The sequence below is a fragment of the Cuculus canorus genome, chromosome 1 (assembly GCF_017976375.1).
Source record: "Cuculus canorus isolate bCucCan1 chromosome 1, bCucCan1.pri, whole genome shotgun sequence".
In the NCBI taxonomy this organism is placed as follows: Eukaryota; Metazoa; Chordata; class Aves; order Cuculiformes; family Cuculidae; genus Cuculus; species Cuculus canorus.
Window position 1 is genome coordinate 173999127 of NC_071401.1, and position 23493 is coordinate 174022619.

Consider the following 23493-nt stretch of genomic DNA (forward strand, 5'->3'; position numbering starts at 1 on the left):
GCACTCACTGAATTATATTTCTTCAGTTCAACAGAGAGCTCTACATGCCTTTGTTTTGTATGTGTAAGTCTTTAAAACATTTTGTCATTTTTTGAGGGAAGGATATTTCCTAAATATTTGATATGCAATTCCACTCATGAATCGTCTTTCAAATATGTTTCTTCTGAAGCTAACCTTGCTTGGATGCTGCCCACATTTACCTTTGTACATGCCAATGCAAATCTGATTATATGTATATAAAATGTGTGTGCATGTATAAGATAATCAAAAGGAACTAGTTTTGTAGAGGTTATTGCTACATGACACTGTTCATGTTAAAGAATTCATGCTATCTTATATTTTGTGTGTGTGTTTAACAAGCAGCAAATAACATGTAGGTCTGGATTGTGTTTCTGTAGGAAAAAATGAGGTCACAAACTGGGGAGATATCTATTAAAATCACATTGAGGAGATTTCTTCCTAACATTTTGTCAGAAGACAGTTTTTTCTGCTTTGGTTAAGGTTATGAAGTTCTGTCCACAGTTAGGAATCTACAGAACTCCAAGGGTCTTGTCCTGAAGGGCCTCTGTTGCACATTCGTATATATGGCTCTTTGCAGGATTTGAACTTGTCTTCCATTGATGGTGGCAGTCCTCAGGGCTCATTTCATACCTCTTCAGAAGTGATGCTGTGAAAAAGACCATCCTTTTCTCTATTTGCCATCATATACATCATTCAGTACAATGGGTACCATAATCTGCTTCCAAACCTACCACCACTAAAAGAAAAATATTAATCCCCTTAAATCTCCCACTATTTGTTCTGCCTTCTAGTTTGTCCAGATACTAAATGTTTACCCCTTCCTCCTTCATTTCCCACACAGCTGCAAAACTGTTTTGATACAATAGCAAGCTTGAATTCAAATTTGTGACAGAGAATTAGTCTCAGCTATTGAAACCAGGTGGCACATGAATGAAGTTCTATGTATTTCCAGATGCAGGGGGCTGAGATCTTAACAGACGTGTTTTAGATGCCCAGAAATATATATTTTTTGTGTTAAGACAGTAGCTTATATATTCTTTGTAATTCTCTGTGTTAAGACAGTAGCTTATTATCAAAAAGAAAGTACTTTTCCCTAATATGTAAAGACTACAATATTTTTGTAGCTCCTCTTTCTGCTTCCCAAAGCAGAAATATAAATAACAGGGAATATTATTCCCTATTTATATTTCCCTATATAAACAATAGGGAAAATTTTAAAGTGCTCTGTGGTTTCAAAACTCTCTTTTCTGAGAAAAATAAAAGGAACTGTACAGAGAGACAGTACCAAGAAGTCACGAATAATAAGTTTCTGCTTGTTGAATGAAACAACCCATATGTGATTATCATGTATAACATAAAACCAGAAAGAAAGAAAGGGAACTGAACAGCTTGGGTGATGTAAGTGCATTGCAGAAAAGTCTTGTGAAGGTTTTCCTGTAAGGACTAAGAAAGTCTGTGTTCACCTCCAAACATTTTCTATTTGCCTCCTTCATGTTCAGAAAAGTTAACCCAATCAACCACTTCTTCAGGATATCAAGTTCAGAGGCAGCACCTGTGTTTCCACATCTCGAGCTGTTAATAAATAAGCATTATGTTAGACGTAAAACTAGGGGAGGAAGGAGGTATTTTGCTCGTCCAGCTCTGATAGCTCATTTAATCACCCTGTTGTGAAAAACAATGATACCCACTTTGTAATACTTATGGCATCACTCACTAAGCAAAAAGGACAAATGAATAATGAGAGAAAACTAATTAATTTTTGAAAGTGTGGTTTACTTGAGGTTTTGTATTTTGTTCAGGTATGGGGATCTAATAAGGGAATACATTCATAATGAATTAGAAATAATGTGAAAGTTACGGTACTCAGAATTCAAATGTTAAGAAAAGTCAGGTTGAAATTATTTACCTTCTGTATGCAAAAAGAGATGTATGGAAAGATTAGACTGGTTTTGCTAATTTTTCTGCATATTAGTAAGAGAAGCTGACATTAGGACTTAACCATGGAAACAGAATGAATTGGGGGGGGGGGCGGGAGGTGTGTATGAATAAGCAGAGTACTGAGTTAACTAGTAATGAGTTAACTTGTACCGGTTTAGAATTGACTATTTTGGGTCTGTGTATCATGCAGGAGAGGAAGGAAATAAATGACAATGACAATTTATCTATTATACCACAACAAAAGAGGATGTTTAGAAACACATTGGGAGAATTATGAAATGATTGTGTGCATAGCTGAGGTTTACGAGGCACATTGTGGCATTCTCGTCCAGAATGAGTAACTGCTGTGAGAGGAAGCAATGAAATTTTTTTCTGTATGGTTGCACTCAATGTTTTGATAAATAAACACAAAAAAATTGTCACATTACCCTTTTTAAATGACAACGAAAGTGTTAAATAAAGGGGAAAATCCAAAGACTTATTTTTACCTTTGAAATATTTTTTCATCTTACAATCTTTTTCTAACATGATTATTTTCACTCAGAAAACTCTTTTGATTTTGTTTGTTTTTCTCTTTGCAAATTAAGAAAAATGTCTGTTTAAAGCAGGAGATTTTTACCATCAGTTGAAGACAGCAAAATCTATCAGTATTGTGTATAAAATTGACAATGACATTAAGAAAAATGCTATGAGTTTTTATTAAATAAAGGAGCCATTTACAAAGGCTGCAAAGAAATATTTTGCAGTCAGATAAGAGCTAAAAAGAAATAATTTTATATCTCTGTTTGTTATGTGTCGTATTCCATACCAGTGGTTTCTGGGTAGGGGCTTTTCAGGCTCAGATCCAGATGCCAGGCTTTACTTGTATTTTTAATAATAGCGCATTGTCTGGTTTGTATAATAGAGGCTGACTCTAAGTAAGAGCACCAGAAGCTGCATGTAACCTGTGTGAAAGTGCATGTTGCAATGCCTCCTGGGGTGCTGGTTGCCCAGGCATCCACTCTGGGACTAGCTTAGAGCATGTTGTTGCTCCAGGGTGGCCCGTAAACCCATGTTTTTATCTAGTCTACATAAACTAGAGCACAGGAACACAGGTAATGCGGTGTATCCTAGGTCTCATCCTGAGAAAGTGAACAATGTTTTCCTATAAACAAGTGAAAGTAATATTTTTAGAAAGATCATAAAGGGCCATCTTTTGAAAATGAGCATCCAAAGTTCTAGAATAGCTGAGCACCCACACGTTTATGAGGGGCAGAAGGAGCTGGAATTGTCACTGAATACTGGCTATTATTTTTAATATGTGGGGAAAAGCACATTGCAGAACAGAAGGAAATCAATATCTAATATATTACTATATAACTATATGCCAAACCAGTATTAGGAATAGAATACCGTAAAAAAAAATAAAATAAATATTACAAAGACAGAGAGAAATAAAAGAGAAATATTACAGGGGCAAAAATAAATCCATATTGAGTATATTTATCTACATTCCAAATCAGCTTTCCAAATCAATACCAGAGACAGACGACTAGTGTGAAAAGAACAGAAATATTACCAGGATGGAAAGAAATCCATACTGAGAGGGTTTATCTACATTCCAGAATGATACTGGAGAGAGCCTGAAATGAGATATTTGTAATATTCCATTTAATGTAATTTTACATTGTGACATCCAGAGTTTAAAAGAAACTAAAAATTGAATAACATTCTTGGAAGAGGAGAAAGTGTACCGTCCAAACACACCAACTGGCTGCACATGAAGCCAAATGGTGTTCAGAAAGTGCATTCAGCTACCCTGAATCAATGTGTTTCCTTTGCTATCTATGAACACTGCTTACATTTTTACCATATCTACTCTTTCTCATTTGCAGATGCTGGATTGTTTCTAAATGAATTACAGCTGCCAAAAAGAGAGGCAGAATTTTATTTATATTTCAATTTATAAAATATGCTGTTCATAACCCTTTCAGCACAAGGAATGACAGGACCTCTGATAGGTACCTTTACATAGTAATGCTTTACCATGAGCTACTGAGATTCCCAGTATCAGGAGACAGCATTAGTGGTGACTCAACTACTATCAGTGCTGTCATAACCACTGCTTGAGTAAGACAACATAATATAAGAGAGCTAAAATGTGTCCCTGGGTATGAGAAGAAAGTAGCATTTTTCTTGTAACTGAGCCTGACATCAGTGTTAGCAATGCAGCTACGTTAGTTGTTGATCTGTGTTTCTCTGCATGAGCAACAGATGCACAGGCTCCTTAAGCAGCAACAGAGCGGAAGAAAATGGAAGAAGTATTACTGTTTTTTATGCCAAAGCTGAAAAGGAATATTACTATTGTGATAACCTCTTTCATCACTACTTTAGTCCTTTTTCTCCTCTAGGCTTTTTAAAAACAGCAGTAGCGATGGCAAATAATTAGAAAAAGCAGACATTCATAACATAATTATTGTGCAGAGGCTATTCTAGGAGGTTTCTGATAGGCTGAGTGTATGGTAGTTGTGGTCAGTCAGTGGTAATAAGGCAATGTATTTCTCACATGACATTTTTTCAGTGTAAAACCCCTACTAACTTCCATCACATGAAACAATTTGCCTTTTGCTTTGACCAATGTAAAATGCAAAATGCTTACAGAATAAATCAATGATCTACCATGTGTCAGTAGCAACTCATGACAGGAAGTGATTTTCCTAATATTATTTAAGGTGCTGTATGAATAAATCAAGAAACAACCTCACTGTAAGACTGCATTATCCTTCTGCCTCAGTTCAGAGCTTCTGTCTATAGACTGCTCACCTTCTGCCTTAATTTCAGATGAAGATTTATAGGTACAATATATCTATATACAGTGAATAGCAATACCTTGTGGTTCATAAAAAGGATGTGATTACAATATAAGTAAGTGCGCAGACTGTAGCGAAATATTACCCATAGATAAGAGCGATTGCATTTGTGACAGCCTCTTTGTTGCTATGGTATCTCTTTCCATGCCTTTGGCTAATCTGTCACTAGGAGAAATTTGCAGCTGTTTCAGCATGTTTCTCTTTGTCAACTCAGAGACCCACTGTCATTAAAATAGCAATAAGTGATATGTACATGTTTTCCTAAAAATACATACAAGTTTCAAGGGGGCAAAAGAGCTGCTGATGGAAATAGGATGACATTTTCTAGGGTCAAGCTAGCTTTTTGGATCAGTCGGTAATTACCGTTTTGATCTCGCTTCACAATTCCTTCATATTGAGACTCTGTTGTTTTTTTAGGGCACCTAAACGCTAATCTTTTGGGGCACATGGACATTCTGATGAAAATAGTTAAAATTCCAGCCAACGCATATTGCAAGGAATCATCAGTATTCAGAACTATGCAATTCACTGATTTTCTTAAAAGCAGCTGTTATTTACCAAAGGTATGTCTTTAGTGTGAAGTTGGCATGCCTAGTTCTAGCCTGTGAAAAGATTCCTGTAGCAAGTTGACACCTGACATGGGTTTAGACCTACAGAAATCTAGGCAAGTCGTAGTCCTGTCCCCAAAGGCAAATGTACTTAAAAATACCCACGAAGCACAAGTTATGATTAAAAGGATTAAAGGAAGAACTGCTGTGGTGGGAAATGTTATAAACAAAGTCATAGACTGAAAGGTCAGTACAACTTGTTGGATAGTGAAGGTAATCCAAACATTCATCTCAAATTTTGTTTAGTTCTGTTCTGACTTTGAGTCCTAAGGTTACTGATATTAAGAACTGAAAGTGAGGAACATAAAAAAAAGAGAAGGGGTTAAAGGCAAAGAGGGAGCCTGTTAATGCATTACTTAAAAGAAAATAATTTCTAAAATCAGAGTAGTATTTTATTTTTCTTGTTATCAGCTTTTGCCTAGAAATTTTGCAATTTTTCCTTATTTTTCAAACCCTGGCTGCATCTCCTTGTAAAAACACTGTCTTGTCTCTAGCTATTCAGAAGGGTTACTCTAATATTTTTGTGAGTAGACACACTGTACAAACCATGAAAAATGAAATCTTTGGCAATCCTTTCATCATGCTTGCGGAGTGTTTAATAATATATGTTGTGGTTTATATATTTTTGTGAGGGAATTTTTTTTCCTAAGGTAAGACTGCAGCTAGCGTGTATTGTAAATAACTATTTAGCTTTTGCAGAACATGAAAATTGACAGAATTACTCTGTAAAGGAAAATATTTCTGCAATATTTAAAGAAAAATGCAAATGAATTGTAGTTGCATGTCATTAATTACCTAATCAGTGATTTTTGCAAATACTACTTTTTTTCCATGTGGGAATACTCTACTCCATCAGTCCAACCAAGAGGTTTTCTGCCTTTGTCCCAAAAGATTCAACTCGTGATTTATTTTTCTTTCTTTTTCCCCAATTTGTCCTTTGCTGGCATATTTGAGATACTGGCCTCATATCTGAAGAATAATTTTCTACCTCTGTGATGGAACATAAGAACGAGTTCTAAAAGGCTGTACGTAGATTACTGGGTTTCATCACTTCACCACAAAGTGGAGAAGTCCACGAAGTGGACTCCACAAAGTGGAGAAGTCCTGACACAGAAATCAAATACATTTCCACTCTCATTTGCAGCTCCATTCTGCCAGTCTCTTTGCCCTTTCACAGCTGTGCAAGAAGGGGTCTTTGAATATCTAGAAGTCCTTTCTATTTTTCCTGGAAGATTTTTGTCAACTTCTACTACCTCACAGGTTACCATATTGGATGATGATATTCAAATGCCAGTATGCTGTGAGTCACACTGGCACGCTCTAAATCTAGTGCTTCTTCCTTGTCTCACCCTCCTTTGCAGTCTGTAAGGTATTTTTGGATCATTTCAACAAGTCAGGAATGATGCATTTCAGCTCAGAGGGACTGAAGTGTTCTGAAACCTCAAATTACCTGTTACATAAATAGCTGCAGGCAGAACTCTTGCCCCTTGCCATGTGTATTTGACACAGGTTTCAAAAACTGTACATCACTGCTTAGTTGCAGAACTGATATGAAGGAGTGGAAAAGTGGCCCACAACTGTCTCAAATGTGTTACTTTCAATTCCCCCAAATCCCATTGTTTTCTTGAGGTATTTCCTTCTTCATTAGGACTGTTTACAGAAAAACTCAAGAGTACTGCCTTGTTGCAGCTTTGCTTTTCTGCATAAATATCAAGTGAATAAGGTCAGTCATATAAAGCAGTATGCACAGTCACCATTGGAGGAGTGAACAACTCTCAAACCAGCTGAAATCAGATTTCTCAGATGTTATTTCCTTGCAGAGCAAAGAGAGCATCATTATAAATTTTACTTATTTCTCCATAACAAGAATGAAGACAATCCTGTCCTAACTGAGAACTGTTCAAAATGAAGAAAGAAATGTATTTCAGGCAAGAAGAAGTGGAACATTGACTAAATTAAAAAAGAAGTGGACCAACATGAAATTAATTTCCGTAAGAATTTCAAAATTATTCGTATTTTTTTGTAACTTGTAGTTTACTCCTTCTTCTACCTCGCTGAACATCAGGTTCATCCTAGGAAAGACACTATTGCTGTGTATGGAGAAAAGACTCCGAAAGACTTTGTATGTTCTATAAAATGGACTTTGATCTTTCTTTACTGCATTATTATCATACATACTATCATTTATTCCCTCCCGTATCTGCAGTGAGAAATGTCACAGAGCTCTGAAGTGGAGATTCTGGCTGAAGCTACAAATGATCCAGATCAGCATGACTTATTTGTATGATGTGATTTGCAGAATGATAGTGGCAAGATTAAATCAGAAGTGAACGTAAGTGTGTCTCCAGTTTATGAAGATTGACGTGATCTCAAGGAAGCAATGGTTTGTGCCTAACCAGCATATATCTACAAACTCATTAATAGTAGAAGATTTGAGAATTTTAGTGGAGCTGAATATTTTAAGAGGTCCAAACAACTCTGCCTTGTAAAGATCGAGAATGCCATAAAGTGTCTTGCTGATGCCAGCCAGCAGGGCAACAGCTTGTTCCTTCATTTTGAATTCAAGCTTTGTGGCTCAGCAACATGTCCCTGCCAAAAGAAGACCCAAAAGTTTTACCTCTGCTTGTGTTGTTACCAATTCAGGCAAATGCACTGAAAAGTCAGAGTAATTGTTCTTTTAGAAATCTGAGATCCCTCTGTCTGACTTCCTTGTCATCATTTCAGAGTGAGCTGGGGAAACAAGAGCATAGCAAATCTGTTATCTTCAAGGCATCATTATAATTCCAGTTGTTAATGATTATTGTTCAACATTTTTGAAGTACAAAAAAGGAAGTGGAGATTTTCTCCTGGAATGCATCCTGGCAAATTTGAAACAGATTACTTAAAAGCCAATATCTTGTTGGAGAGTCATTCAAGAAATTATCAGAGTCCTTTTTATCTCTCTTGACCTTAAAAGATATCGTTGCTACTTAATTCCTGAAATTTGAAGGCAACAACCTCTTCAGAGCCTTTTGGTCTTTCCTTCATTGCTTGAGATTTTAGAATACCAGTGTCTAATTGTTATTAGCTATTACAATGCATTCATACTTACCTTGTGTTAGGTCATATAGCTGTCAGAAGGTAATGAGAAGATGCAGATATGAAGACAACTGGCCAGGTTCTTTAAGACAAATTAAATTGAATACCAAAGTAGGTTCTCAGTTAAATTTCTAGAGTTCATTTTTCCTTTTAACAGAATACATCTTTTCAGTGCACCATGAAGTTCAAAACCAGTATCAAGATGATCCTCAGTACAGAAGAGTTACAGGAAGTTGCAACTTTCACCTCGAAATCTCCATAATTGTCAAGCAAGAAGACTTTTCTGATCAGTTCAGGAATGATGCTAGTAACATGCATCTGTTTATCATGAGTTCAGGGCAAATGCCAGTGAAAAGCATCAAAGCCATCATTTTCTGGAATTAATACCAGCACTATGCCACAGGACTGCCACAGGAACTTTTGAACAGTACATGTAAAAAATGAAAGAAAAAGACAGTGAAATCTTGTCATCTACATGGAACTTCAAACTTAGACGGTGGCTATGCTCTCTATTTTATGATTATTTTATTTACTTATTAAATTGACAGTCCTATTTTGTCTTTTCTTTTTCTCTGATGACCAAGATGACTACAGCTTTTAGTTGGAAATCAGCAATAGCCATGTCTTCTTCTTAGTGAACGAGGCCTTATGCATTTTTCCCTGGGCAGTGAGAAATCCTTCTAATTGCTCATCTATGACAGCTTTTAGGTGAAAAGCCCTTGAACCTTCCTTTTCCATGGTTCTATTAAGACTTGAGAAAGGGTGACAGGGATTTTTCTGAAATCCTCCAAATCTGCCACCATTCTTCTGTTTCTTATCCATAATTGAGTGATAGTGTGATGGGTACTCATACTGGAGAAAGTTAAAATTAGTTTCCTTTAAAATAATTTTATATTCTCTGAATGGATACCCACCGCCCTGTCAGCACCCACTGGTTTTGCTAAAATTTTTCTGAGCTTGGGAAAGTCTTTTCTTCACATGGAGATTTTAAATGGATGGAAAGAGAGGAAAATGATCAAAGTGTTTCAAGTTGATGACTGATTCATTGCTTTTAAACATATTTTTTTCCTTCCTGGATATTGCTCTGCTGTTTTCTAACTTGTTTTTTAGTTGTCTTATATTCCCTCAGCTTTGGCAGTATTCCTGGAGCCAAATGTGAGTGCACTACCTCAAAATGCCAGCAGTGGAAGCTGGTAGGCAAGTGGGGAAAAATCACCAGAGGAATCTCTGAAGCTTGGGACAAAGGCAGAAAACACATCAGTACTGCACTAACAGAGCAGCAGGTACCCTCATAGTGAAGATAAAATGACAGGTAAGGAAATAATTTACATTTCTATTTTGATCTTATCCAAATGGCTTGTTAGTCTTCATTCAAAGTCCCAGAAAAAATAACACACCATAAACATTTGAAGAAGAACAAGGTATAAAATGTGATAAATTTAGAGTACCTGATTTTTCAGTGGGGATAATTTAAAGTTCAGTCTTATAATAAAAGATGAATATCCGCTATACCTATTAGGCAATTTAAAGCCTCGACCTACTTTTAAAACAAGGCTAGGTTTTTGTTGTGTTCTGTTTTTCATATTTAGAATATTAAATACAGGAAGTTGTTTGTAACAAATTTTCTGTTCTAATCAAGAACAATAGTAGACTTTTCTTTAGGTAAGTGAGGTGAGATAAAGCCAAAGACAGAATGACTCTGTTTCCATCCCTGCTTCTCCATTTACTGTCTCACAGTTGGAAGGGTAGCATGACTCTCTTATGCTTCAGTTTCCTCGTCAGTAAAAGAAAAGAGGCTTATATCTCCTGCTTGACATAACTAGATGTAATAAGTGATGTAAAAAAGAAGAAAATTACATTTATTTAATTGATTGTCTTGCAGTCCTTTATGCCACCACTATGGAGCTTATGTCCCACTATGGAGTTGCGATCACCACAAAAACCTCAAGAGGATATATCCTTGTCTGAATTGCTACAGTTATTATCTGTTACAGAAAGTAAAATAAGGTTTATGTTTAAGTCTTCTTCTAATATAAAACTCTTGTCTGTAAATGAAAAATTTTCATGAAGTTAAACCCATTCTTCCACTATTTTAATTAGTCTTCTGAGTTACCAAAACACTGAGAAAGTTTAGGTGTGCGCATTGTAGTGGCATTGCCTTTTGGAATAGAATAGTGATGGAGTACATTCGAAAGACAAATTAGATTTAGCCTTGACATTACTCCCATGACTTCCTCAGTTAAACACTATGATAATTGTCCCAGAGAGTTGTATCAACTACTTTTATTTTGTAAACCATCAAATTCAAGGAAGTATGAATACAAAGCCTTATTATTTAGTTTCATAGTATTTAAATGTGTAGAGATTTTATTAAAGCAACAAGTTACTGAAGTTAGAAGTTTAATCTTGTAATGTATTTCTAATGGTCTGCAGTATGACTTTTAAGTTAAAAAGCCTAAAGAAAAAAAATGGAAAAGAATATTTTTTTTATAAGCATTATGTAAAGAAGTTAAGTGATCTTTTGAGGTCTTATGGAATCCTGTCTGGAAGCAGTCATTATCAGCAGGCCTCAAACCAACCTCAAATACTTAGATAAGTAGCTAGCTGTCTGAATTGAATATTGTTTCTTGAGATGTTTTGTCTGTTATTTTACGGTGTTTCCTGCAACTTCGTAACCATAGAAATCACTGTAAGTAGAGTCCTGCTCAGAATGCTCACATTTTTCAAACTTTAAACTTTCGGGTTTGGTGTTGGGGGCTTTTTGTTTATTTTTCTTTAAGCTGTAAATTTATATGGGAGGAACACACTCAAATCTTTCATTTATAATAGAAGGAATTGTTCTCTGACTTCATGGCTCTTTTCTGTACTACAGGTCTACCCATGGACTTATTTTCAAAGAACTTTTCAGTTACTGTTTTATTATAGTTAAAGACTGATGATGTACTTGGAAAAATGAGTGTTATCTATCAGTTTCTATTGCTTTGGTGGGTAATCAATGAATTTGAATTTGAGTATGTTTAAATCATTTCCTTTGGGATTATTTTTTATTTCTTGGGGATGTTTTTGAGACCATGCTCTTTTGCTGAGAGTAGTTGCTCTGATTCTGAAATATGTTTTTCCCTGTCATTTTGTACGTTTCCTTGTAAGTTAAAAAAAATCCCAACCATCCCAGTTTTGTTATCTGTAAGTAATCCCATAACAGTCTAGTGCTTGACATGTGTTTGTTTCTTAGGCAAACGTGTAAAACTCCTCAAGTCCGAATGGAGAAGTAGAGAAAGGAGGTTTCTGCTGTGCCTGATGTCAATTTTTGATTTTTCCACACACAAAAAATATTCTGGCTCCACGTTGGGGCACTAGTTGTGATGAATCCTAATCTTGGTCGGATTCTAAGGAAGGGCCAGAACGTTCGTTGAGGAATAAAGAGTCAAACTACTCCAGAAAATGTGTTCCAGCCTTGGTTTATTACTCACAGAGCAGCAGGTGTGTACAAAAACAGGTTTACACAGTATTGCCAGAAATTGATGTATCTTAGTCCTCATTGTAGTTGCTTAGTTTGCTGCAAATGCCCAGAATTCATGGCTTATTTGGGCAGAAACTCAGGAGGGTGGTTGGAGAGATTCTACGTTGCACTCCTAAGGAGCCTCCGTGTGTCAGTCACATGCTTGTGAGAGCCTTTAAATGTCTTTCTTCACTCACCGTCTTTTCAAAGGTAGACCCAGTTGATGAGCTTAAGTTGCTCACTGTCATAGGAAAGCAACAGAAGCAACAGGACTTAAAAAGGAAGTACGACTTGGTACATTCAGTTAGCTATTGCTTTGTAGTTGAAAGGTCAATGTCCCATATTGATTTACTTAAAATTCAGAAAAAGTTGGAAAAGAGGTATTTCCACTGTATGGCTAAGATGTGCTAGATGTTGTCTGTTTAACCGTAAAACCATTGTTAAGACAAAGTACTCTGCCATTTTCAGGAATGTATGCTATGCTTTGAAGTATTTTTCTTTATCTATCTTTCTATAACTTTAAGTTTTTTTGAGCAAGTGGAAAGTTCAATGTACAGGTGAGAGGTTTCCAAATCTTGTAGTTTTGATTGCAATTTTTAATACTGCTTGTCTAGGTCTTCACTTTAACACCAAGAATCTCCTGTTGAAATTATTAAGAGCAGGAGGAAAGCATAAAATACGGAATTATACTTCAAATGATGTTATGTGAAATGAGTTTTTAACGTTTGTTTCTTTCTAATGAATTTCCTAAGCACAAGAATTATCACAAATGCAATTCTTACTAGTCACAGTGCAATAAAAGTATGAAAGAATTAAAAGCTTTAGAGTCTAGTGGTCATAAAAGTCAATGAAAACTTTTGAACCATTGAAGCGTACTGGGAAATGTTCTGTTTAATTAATAAAATGAGCTAAAGATGTTTGCTGTAGGACAGTCCTGAGGATCTAGAATTCTAAATTGCTCCTTTATAGGCTTGGGAACATGTTTAGACTAACAGTTTTCACACTGCAGTGTCTAAAATAAAGTTATGGGAAAAACTGAAAGCTCTTAAGTCTTGCTGTCAAAAATTAGGTAGGACCAAAGTTTTATTACCCGGAATGAAATATTGGAAAACTTGAAAAAGTGTCTATCTGTAGGTAACCTGCATCTGAAGTTAAATGAACCCATTTAGTGGTCATTAAATAACTGGTTTCCAAACTGCTCACAAATCACTCAAATTTTGCCTTTTGTCATTAGCCCAAGTCAAAGTGGTCTGTGATAATGAAACAAGAGCGTCTTTCCCAACTCACAGTTTCTCTGCTGTAGTTACTTTATCAAGCATACACTTGAAATATAATCAAATCACCTTAACATTTCTCAGACTTCTGAAATGGTTCTTTGTGCCCCTAGAAACTTAGTTTTCTAGCATAAACTCCCAAATCCACACCTATCTACTGTTAAGTGCATATGCATATGGGTGCTCTGTTGCAAAAAGGAACTTAACAGCTATTTCTGTTCAGCTTTCCCACTTCTTCAGAAAATAAATTACAGGATTCTCAAACTGTGAGAGAATTGTGAGCCCGTCCTTTGTTAACATTTGCAAAGTGCTTTTGGGTATCACTGACACATGTTAGTAGTATTAGGTGAAAAGCACCTTCCAAGCTTACGAGTTGAACCGTTTCAGTGAATAAACATGCAGAAGTGGCAATGCAAACTGTCATTTGCTTTCATAAGCTGTGTATGAATGATGCATGGCAAACACATTGTATGGATTTTGAAGTTCCAGGAAATGCTGCACTTCCATCTGTTCAAAAGATTTGTTTCCAAGTTCAACCTCATTTGCAGAGGGCATAAGAGAAGCAAATGCATTGGCAGATATTTGTTTCTGGTTGTATGGGCCCTTCTGTTTCTGCATTGTAGTATTCATAGTAGGCTTTCACTACCAAAACAAAATTAGTTATGTCACGGAAAAATGAGAGTCATATAGTCTTCTTCAAGCCCATTCCTTATTGGTAAAGTTTTTCTAAAGAATCACTTTATTGACCCTGCTTTATTAAGTTTTTGGTGGTCTATTTACATATGGTAAAAGAAAGAATATGAAAATAAGGAAAAAATATGGATGGAAATGTACTGCATACAATTAAGGGCTGTCTTGCTATGAGATCTGTGTCATCACCATGTCTTGGAGGACAATCTGTAGCTAGTCATTTCTTCCAGACATTTCTTAGGCCTCTTCTTTCAAGTATTTTTTGAAGTGATTCTTACAGCATTCCCTGTATTTATTTTATCTCATGTTGTTCGTTAGATATATTTATGAGAACCTTTTTATTTTTTAAAGAACCACACACACCATTTTTGTTTCCCACAGGCATTTAAAATTATACAGAGGAATGCTACAGGTGCCAAGATGGCTTTTCTTTGTCTCACAAAATTCCACTTAGCTCAGGGTGAGCAATTATGTGCATAAAAAAAAAAATAATAAATTCCTTTTTCTTTCTTATGAATCTCAGTGAGAAAAAAAAGCTTGGTGATTCTTGAATATGCTCAGATGGCACTCAGGCTGTGACCACACACACAATCCTATACAGTTAATGGAACAGTCCTAATTAGAAAGAATAACACCAGTATTATGGTTTTTTTCTGTTTCTTGTGTTTAATTATATTCTTTGGCAAAAACCTGGAATGAACGATCCATCCTATTGTTGAATCATCCATAGAGGGAAGAAGCACTGGCTTAAAAATTTGCTCCTTTCTGCCTTTGCATCAATACATAGTCCTGACGACATTGTAACAGGCTTTCCTCCAGCACTCCTCCCCCACTAAATTCTGTTGTTTACTGTGCAAGATGGAAAAGAGATAGAATTGGAGTTGTGAGGGCAGCCATAGAATGGCAAGTTGTTAGCTTTCAAGTGCTTGACTTTGTGAACTCCAATATGTGTTTAATACGGATGTTGTGTATGGTTTGCTGCCAGTCAAAAAAATTAGTAATGTGTAAGTTGTTCTGTGAAATGTTCCAGCACGCACTGCTTTCAACATACGGTGTGTTGTTATCTGTGTTCTTATACTATTATTAAGTAATAATTAATTATGTGCCTCATTTCTATCTATTAACTATTCCTTAGTTAGTTAGTGATATATTTGTTTATCTGAAGAAACAGAAGATTTGTATTATACCTTATTGTGATCCTGTAACTTAGATGCTTATGTGCATGAAACTCAAAGGCTTTACTATTTAGAAAATACTCACTCAGCTATTTGTTACCTCCTATAGTCTGAATTTTCTCCCTTCCTCTTCTAAGGCAGAAGGAAGCCTTGAGTAAAATTATCAGGTTGGATTTTCATTGGGAATTTGTTTTTATGGAATGGATGTTATTATCTACTGTATTCACCACGTATGGGGATTTCACAAGTGAGGATGTTTTTCAGCCACTGTCAGCAGCACTGGGAGGGAGGCTGTCCAGAAAATCTCTTGAGCTGGTAGCTTTTCTAATGTGCTGCCTTTGAGGTCTTTTCATCTCTGGTCCATTCTCGGTTACCCTGGCAAAAATGTTCTACACAAAGGCTGAATCTGTTTTGAACATTTAGTGAGCGGAAGAAATGTGGAAAACTTCAGTTGCATTTAATTATAGATTGTTGTTTTAAAATAAAATAAGTGACTTCACACACAATTACGGGCAATTTACAGCAGCCACTCACTAATTTAAATTAAAAAGTCTACAACTGCAGAGTAATTATACTTTAATTGCACATTTAGTACAAGAAAGTGAAGAGAGTCTAATGCATTGTATTTATGATATAACAACCATGTGAAAAATATATTAGCATAAAGGAAGTAATTATGTTTCAAGAATGAACAAATAAATTCAAATCAACATCTAGGATGCTAAAGGTTTTATGCCCTTTTTTCATTTGTATTGTTAAACAGCAGCAAAGTTAATTTTCCATACATATTAATTATTAACTGAAAAATTGATTAGACTTTATTTGCATCCATTCAGTGTGGTACTGTTCTCTCAGGATTTTAAAGATCAGACACGTACTGCTATCAATCCCCCTTTTCTCTATAAAGACCTTTGGCATAATACCTTGCTTCCTAGCCACTCAAACCAAATAGCTTTTACTGTATCCAAAATAAAGCTTTTCTGGAGTACCATCACTAGATGTTAGCTAAAATTTCACTGCTTCTTTATTACATTGCCTTTAGCATCCCAGAGGTCTATTCTGTGCCTAATGTGTATGGATATAAAACTTCCATTAATTTTAATGTCTGGTCTGCATTTGCACATAAGAAATCTTAACTTTTATGAAGAGGCAAGTGCAGACCACTGTGCAAGTTACTCAGAGTAGCACTGCGTGACCTGGAAGTTAACAGTAAAAAAGAAATGAAAAAAAAATAAAAAGAGAGCAGACGGAATATTAAACATTCTGGCAAGGGAAAGCAGCTTAAAACTCCAGTCATGTAATTGTGAAAACTAGGAATATTCTGCTTGACTTCCTGTGCAGTCTGTATAAACAAAATGACCTTTGTACATGATTAGCCACCTGTTATAGAGCAGAGATTTAAATGGCTACCTGATTTTTTTCTTCTTTATATCATCTATTTAGTCTACCTAACAGTGTCTGTTGCTTTTACAAGGATATCTTCACCACACAGTTACAGAGTTAGGTGGGGGCAGCAGGTAGGCCTGCAGATTATGGTTTCACCGAGTTTCTTCGTGAATGAAGAGAACACATTTACACTTCCAAACAGCCACGTAACTGAGCAGTTATGTGTGTGTCAAAATACTCTTTTTGCTTGCTGTGCTTTATCACCTTAATCCATGTGTTGGCAGAGCTGGTTGTAACAGAAATAATAAATCACAGAATGGTTAAGGTTGCAAGGGACCTCTGGAAGTCCAACCCCCCTGCTCAAGCAGAGCCACCTAGAGCTGGTTGCCCAGGATGAGATAGCTTTTGAATATCTTCAAGGATGAAGGCTCCACAACCTCCCTGGGCAACCTGTGCTGGTTCTCAGTCACACTCACAGTAAAAAAGTGTTTCCTGAGAGGGAACCTCTTGTATTTCAGTTTGTGACCACTGCCTCTTGTCTTGTCACTTGAAAAAAGTCTAGCACCATTTTGTTTTTATCCTCCCTTCAGGTGTTTGTATGCATTGATGAGATCCCTTTGAACCTCCTTTTCTGCAGGCTGCACAATCCCAGATTTCTCAGTCTTTTCTGATGTGAAAATACTCCAGTACCTTATTTGCATTAGTGGTCCTTTATTAAACTCTCACCAGTAGGTCTCTGTCTTGTACTGGGGAGCCCCGACCTAGACATACTTCTGCAAGTGTGGCCTCACCAGTACTGAGCAGAGCTGAAGGATCACCTCCCTAGGTCTCCTGACAATACTTTGCCTCATGTGGCCCATGGTACCATTAGTCTTCTTTGTGGCAAAGGCACATTGCTTGGTCATGGTCAACTTGGTCTCTCAAAAGTCAACTAGCACACTTTCTACTCTGTGGTTATCTAGGCAGAATAGAGAATTCAGCTGAGTTCCAGTCACTGTGCCTGTCCAGATGTTCCACTGAGGAAACTGTCCTCTAATTCTGCTTTGGTTTTGGTCTGTTCTGTTATTCAGAAAAGTAAGATTTGACACTGCTCCTACATGACCTCTTAGGGAGTCAACACATCCGGTGATTTGTTTTCATTGTGCTTTGCATCAGTTGATTCATCACAGGGTGATTTTGGTGCTGTTTATTAATTTTTACATTTATATCCATCTATCTAGATCTCAAATGAAGAGAGATAAAAATCCGCCTGCAGACTGGATAAGAAGATATATATTTTACATTATGTAGTTCAGTGGCACATGGGTCCATGACTGGAATTCCAGCTTGTTACAATAAAACAAAAATAAATAGAAATAAGATGTCATGTCAGCCTTTTGATCTTTGGCGCAGGGCACAGAAATTTGTTGCCTGCCTTTTAAATTAGTTCTTCATTATTTTTTCAGGCAATATTCCATTATAGAAGGGGCCACATGAGGCTTTTTCCAACAGCAAGAACAAAACAAAATAAGATCAGTGTAATAAATAAACCTATGTATCATAAAAATCACAAAGTACAATTTTATTATTGTCTTCTTAAGTGTAGTTCCTAGAAACAACGTGGTGGAGAAGGTAAACTGAAGTAATTGACTCCTTGAACAGTCCTTTTAATATTCTGCTCTACGATCATTCTCTGCAAAGGTGACAAGAGCTGTATGCAAACAGTTTTGCTGAGGGCAAAAGAATGTTTCATCATTAAGGAGCATGACCCTTCTCTCTGTGATCAAAATGAAAAGCATATGCCCCTTGTTGTCATAAAGCGTTATTGTGACCATTCCAATGGGTTGTCCTCAAGAGTTGGGATGTTGTCCCCTGAAAGGATTTGATATTAAAACGTTACACCATCATTAATTGTATACACTGACACAGCAGAAATATTCCTCGAAGTTAAGTTTCTTTGATACGACATATATTTTTTTCTTTTAATGTTTAAAACCCAAATCAGGCACAGAGAATGTCCGATTACTGTGAAATGCTTTTTCTCCTACTCTTTCTCTGTGATCCTTTTGTTCCACTCTTGTTTCATGCTAGGCTGGATGAAACCACTCTAAGTGAACTCCTTGGTAGTTATTTTATACTTTGTGGATAACAGGATCTATCTATCTCTTGTTTATGTAAGCATGTTTTTTGTCCTGTTTCTACAAAATGTGATCATGGCTTCCTAAGATGCATTTAACCCTTAACAGGACATTGCATTTTGAAAAAGCACACAAGGAACAAAATACATCTCCAGTATCAGTCACCATTATACTCGGTGGCTAACATTGTAAAAGCACAGTTGTTACTATGCAGTAGTAACATTGAAAGAACTGACAGAACTAACATGGAAAAGGATGAACAAGATACAGAATTTTTCCTTGAAACAAATGCTTTTGACATTTGTGGGTTGGTAATTTGTGACCTTCAGATTTTTTTTATTTTTAAGCATGGTCACTTTTAAATTTCTCCTTGTCAGGTCCAATTCCAAAAATGAACTTAAATACACAATTTGAGTTGGGGAGAAATTCCATATATTGCTATTGAGAATTATTCACTTATTTAAAAACAATTTAAAGAGCTTCTCCAGACAGAGATCTTATATTTCAGTCTCAGTCTCTACTTTGGAAGTAGTTTCTCTATGTACAGTTTTGATTTTATGATTTTCTTTTTCTTTACAGGTAACCCGATAGCTAAAGATAAATCAAGTCAGTCTTGAGGCTGATAACATTAAATACAACCCATAGGAATTTCATTCCTCCAGGCAATCCTTGAAGTGAAATTTTATATTGCTGGGGTGTATCCTTCAGAATCAATTGTTCCGATGAGAACCTGACTTGTAATCAGCAACAGCCTTGAGATCAAAACTACTGGAAAGTTATTTTGAACTTCTCTGTCGCAAAGATTTCAACTGATTGAACTGTGTACACTTGTAAAATTACACTTGCTGAGGAATTTGCAGCTGTAATCACAAGAGTTGATATTCAAAAGGTGCAGACAAGCAGCAATCTTTCGGATTCTCCATTCCAGAGCGGTGGCTTTTCATCTTGATGAAGTCAACCTCCAAAATGTATTGGTTTTTCTCTCTAAAATGATCCTTAGTCCACCATTCAGATTGCTGGTGGGACTGCATACTGCTTTAATTAATTTTTTGTTGCAGAAATTGTCCTCTGGCATGGCGCAGTTTCAGACACTTTCATTTGTATTCTAATCTTGGAGCTCTCAAAGGTACATATTTCAACATCTTGAAGTTGCTTTTGTTATAGGAATGGAAATATATGTCCATTGTTAATAATTATTGTTGACAAGTAATAGTTACCTGAATACATCAGTCATATTAGAATGTATAGTCAGGGTGACATGTTTCCCTACGGCTAACCAACTACTGCAGCTCTTTGGCAGTTAAAAAAGTAGTGGTCGAAACTCAAATACCACTTCCATTATAAGGCATTTTATACCTTTAAGATAAACATTTCCGTTTAGTTTGAAGGAGATGGGTGTTCCTGGTATGTACTTTGCTTTCCCAACCTTTAATTCATTGACATTTATGGTAAGCACTCAATGACAATATTTCATCCCTTTTTATAAAGGTAGGCAGGGATGTAAATGAGTTTTGCAATTATGAAATTGGATGGTAATCATTCAGAATTTTTGTCTTTTTATTAAAAAAATAAAATCTCTTGCTTGAACCTAAGTACTGTTGGATGCTTATGTAGATGTCTGCTCAGTCTGTTTGCTGTAAAGGAAAAAAGTCCTAGTGCCCTCCCAGATTTACAGTTTGTGGGTATTTTGCTTGCTTACAGTCATCCAATTCAGATGCAATTCTTGCCAAAATCATGTTTCCTTTTTTATTTTTTGTTTCAGTATCAATTTTTGAACTTTATGATGTGCTGTTACACACACAAAAAAAATCCTCAATATTTAAAGGCCTTAAGCATCTATGAGCTTTTTTCCAAGTTATTACAGAATGTATAATTTTATACTCCATTTAATGTATATTGTACCATCTGTAATATTGATGCAACAGAAATTTGGCAATTCCTTTTAGTAACACTGCTAAGCATGCTGACTAGAGAGGGTAAGGGAGTTCTGACTGTATGCCTTGGTGCATTGAAAGGAAAATCACACACACTTAATTGTAGTCGAAATTATATAGGGGCAAGCTTATTTAAAAGTCCTGTGAGGTTACCAGACTCCCAGAAAAAGAGGGAAATGATTTTATCATTACAAGCCATTGACATGGCTAGGTAGTTATATATTAAGTTCTATGATGGATGAACACCCCGGAGTGCTCTGCCTGTCAGAGTAGCCCTCGCTGTTCCAAAATCATTCCATTACCTCTGCTGTGCTATTGCACAGGAGAGCTTAAATAAAATTTAATAAAAATTTAATTGGGATAAACATTTTGTAGCACTCACTAGGTATCTCAGTATTTTAGGATGGATTAATATTGTATGGGTTTGTGCTAACAGGTGCAGGACATAAGGTAACATCTTTAAGAGGTTGTCCAGGACAGTGCGAAGTGTAGATGTGTTGTTTGGTCAGATCTGAATACGGTCTCTCTTTGGTCAAAAATCTACATCATGCTTCTCAATGTTTATTTTCTTTGTTTCTTTGTTCTTAAACCAATACTGAAGATACTGTATTATATTACAAGTGTAACACATGCATATCAATAAGTGAAAATAAATGGATTTTCAAATATACTGAATAGATTATCTGCAGTAGATTAATGTTGTGAATATTCATAACAAGTGAATAAAATTGTAATATAAAATAGAGTTCCCTGTGTGGGTGTGCACTTTGGAGGTATATTCTGTTTACCCATGGAACAAAGTATTTTTTCAGTGAATAAGAATCTCAAGAGTTATATTAATATTGCATTTCTTCAGCAGAGCTGGGAATAGCTCCTACCACTTTGAACAGTTCTTCACCAAACACAAACGATAAGTTGATATCTAGCATAACTGTTCTAGCATTGTCATGGGAAATTTTGGTGGGTGTACAGGCCAGATTGAACAAAAATATTCCTTGTGTTTTTTTTATTACATAATAGGATTCCTAAAAACTTCTGATTTAGACCTTTTCTGTAGTAACAGAATATATCAGGAATTCCTGAAAATATCACATTTCAGGTTAATTTGTGGAACTGTTTAAAAGAAAAAAAACAAAACCCAAAATTGCCAGTACAACAGTGAGCTCTGCTTGTGCATCTCAAAGCAAGGTGGGAACATAGTTCAGCTGTCCATAGTGCCTGTCCTAGCTGTCTTTGAAAATGAAGTACGGGTGATTAGATAAGCTGTACACATTCATGTTGTAGGCATGCGAAGATGAATCCTGCTTCAGTTACTCTGTATTTCTTATATAGTATTTCCCAGATTATTCGATATATCTGGCTTCATCTGATTATGAACATGATCAAGCGTTATGATTGGAAGGAAATCCATGTTACCTTTTGGATTTAGTAATCATCAAGAACTCTGAGCTACAGGAGTATATGAGGTCCTAGTCTGCAGTCCCTTGTGGCAGTGCATCACCAGAGAAATAAGACTGTTTTGCTCAAACCTTTCAAAATTAAGTATATTTGATCAGCTAAGCAAAACAAAAATGAAATCCTGATATGAGTCTTAAGGGAAAAAACTTCCAAATCAGACCTACTAAATCTAGCATAAAATTAAAATCCATTCAAGACTATATCTTATTTGTATCTTGCTTATTGGTCATAACTAAGTGCTACCCTTTGAAACAGCAGTGCTACAGATATCACTGACACTACATTTAAATCCATCTATTATCCTGTATCCATTAAGTTTTTCTATCTATCCTGTATCCTTTAAAACTTGGCTCCCGGCTCTGCTAAAAAACATTATTGGTGTAGTGTTTCAGTACTTCAACAAGCCAATGCAGCTCTGTTTCGTGTACAATCTATATGCTTCAAAACTGGTGACAGAATACATCAGCTAGATTAGTTTTGAAACTAAAATCTACTATGAAACATTTTATTTTGTTAGTTTAATAAAAACATATGCAGAGATTTTTTTTTGCTCATTATGATTGATTACATAATGCTGGCTTTTATAGCTATCCAGGTAATGCATGGATGTCTGCTACAACACAACAGAAAGATGTGATTGGCGTCCTTTTCTGTTGATTTACTGCCTCCTCCTTCATGCCTTGAAGTTTACACATCTGTTGTTAACCAAGATTTTGGCAAGGAAAAGGAGCACAGTTTTGGTTTGTAATAGAAGTGTTGCCTTAATCTCTAGTTTCCTTTTGCCAACAGTTACTGTATTAAACATGTTGCACCTTAAACAGTCTGATGTCATTAAATGATTTCTCATAGTTCAAGTGGTATTAAATTGAATAATAAGAATTACCTAATCGTGTGTTAGTCTTTATAATGCAGTTTGTATCCTGAGAAACTTTTCTGTTTATTCTTTTATGGAATGAGGGAACATTTCCAAATTACATCTTTGATCTTGTTTCTGTAAGAGGTTATGCAACTTTCTGATACCACTTTACAGTCAGTCATTGTAAATAGTTTAGCATAAATGTCTTCCATGGCTGTTTGGTTTGCATCTGCTGTATTCATCTGCACTGCTTATGCAATGACTACAAGAGGTGGTATATGAAAAGGCTGAATTTCCCACAGCTTTGTTTTGACAGGTGATGACAACTGTTGCCAGCATCTCTTAATCCAAAACTAGCTTAAGACCATCTGGCAGGAGAACCACTGACAGTGACAGCTGGAAACTATTGCATAAGGGAATTACTGTTCTTCTTCCTTAGACTACTGTTAGTGGGATACCAGGCTAGGCAAAACCATTGTAGTTACTCTGCAGAGGTGTAGGTTCTGAGGATGTAGATCCTGCATGGGAGCACTGGGATGCAGTCAGCTTCTTGAAGCTGGGGTGTGGTGGTGACAGCAGGTTCTTGAGCCTGTTCTGTGGAGTAGTGAAA

At 36.1% G+C, this 23493-nt stretch overlaps 1 protein-coding gene across 6 annotated transcripts in view; it reads left to right on the plus strand.

The window, feature by feature from the left end:
* Positions 1-21312, plus strand: part of TAFA2 (TAFA chemokine like family member 2) — a 185450-nt gene extending 164138 nt beyond the window's left edge. The window contains exons 5-9 of one of the 6 annotated variants that reach the window (XR_008453299.1): positions 9605-9806; positions 10377-10501; positions 11367-11478; positions 11727-11974; positions 19215-21312. Coding sequence is in view for 2 of the 6 variants with exons in the window: in XM_054086368.1 (XP_053942343.1) it covers positions 9624-9653 (30 nt within the window). In the remaining 4 variants the exon portion in view is untranslated. Of the gene's footprint in view, positions 1-9604; positions 9807-10376; positions 10502-11366; positions 11479-11726; positions 11975-19214 lie in introns of those variants that run through there. The other 5 variants (XR_008453298.1, XR_008453301.1, XR_008453305.1 and 2 more) reach the window with 5 other exon arrangements.
* The last annotated feature ends 2181 nt before the right edge of the window (positions 21313-23493 follow it).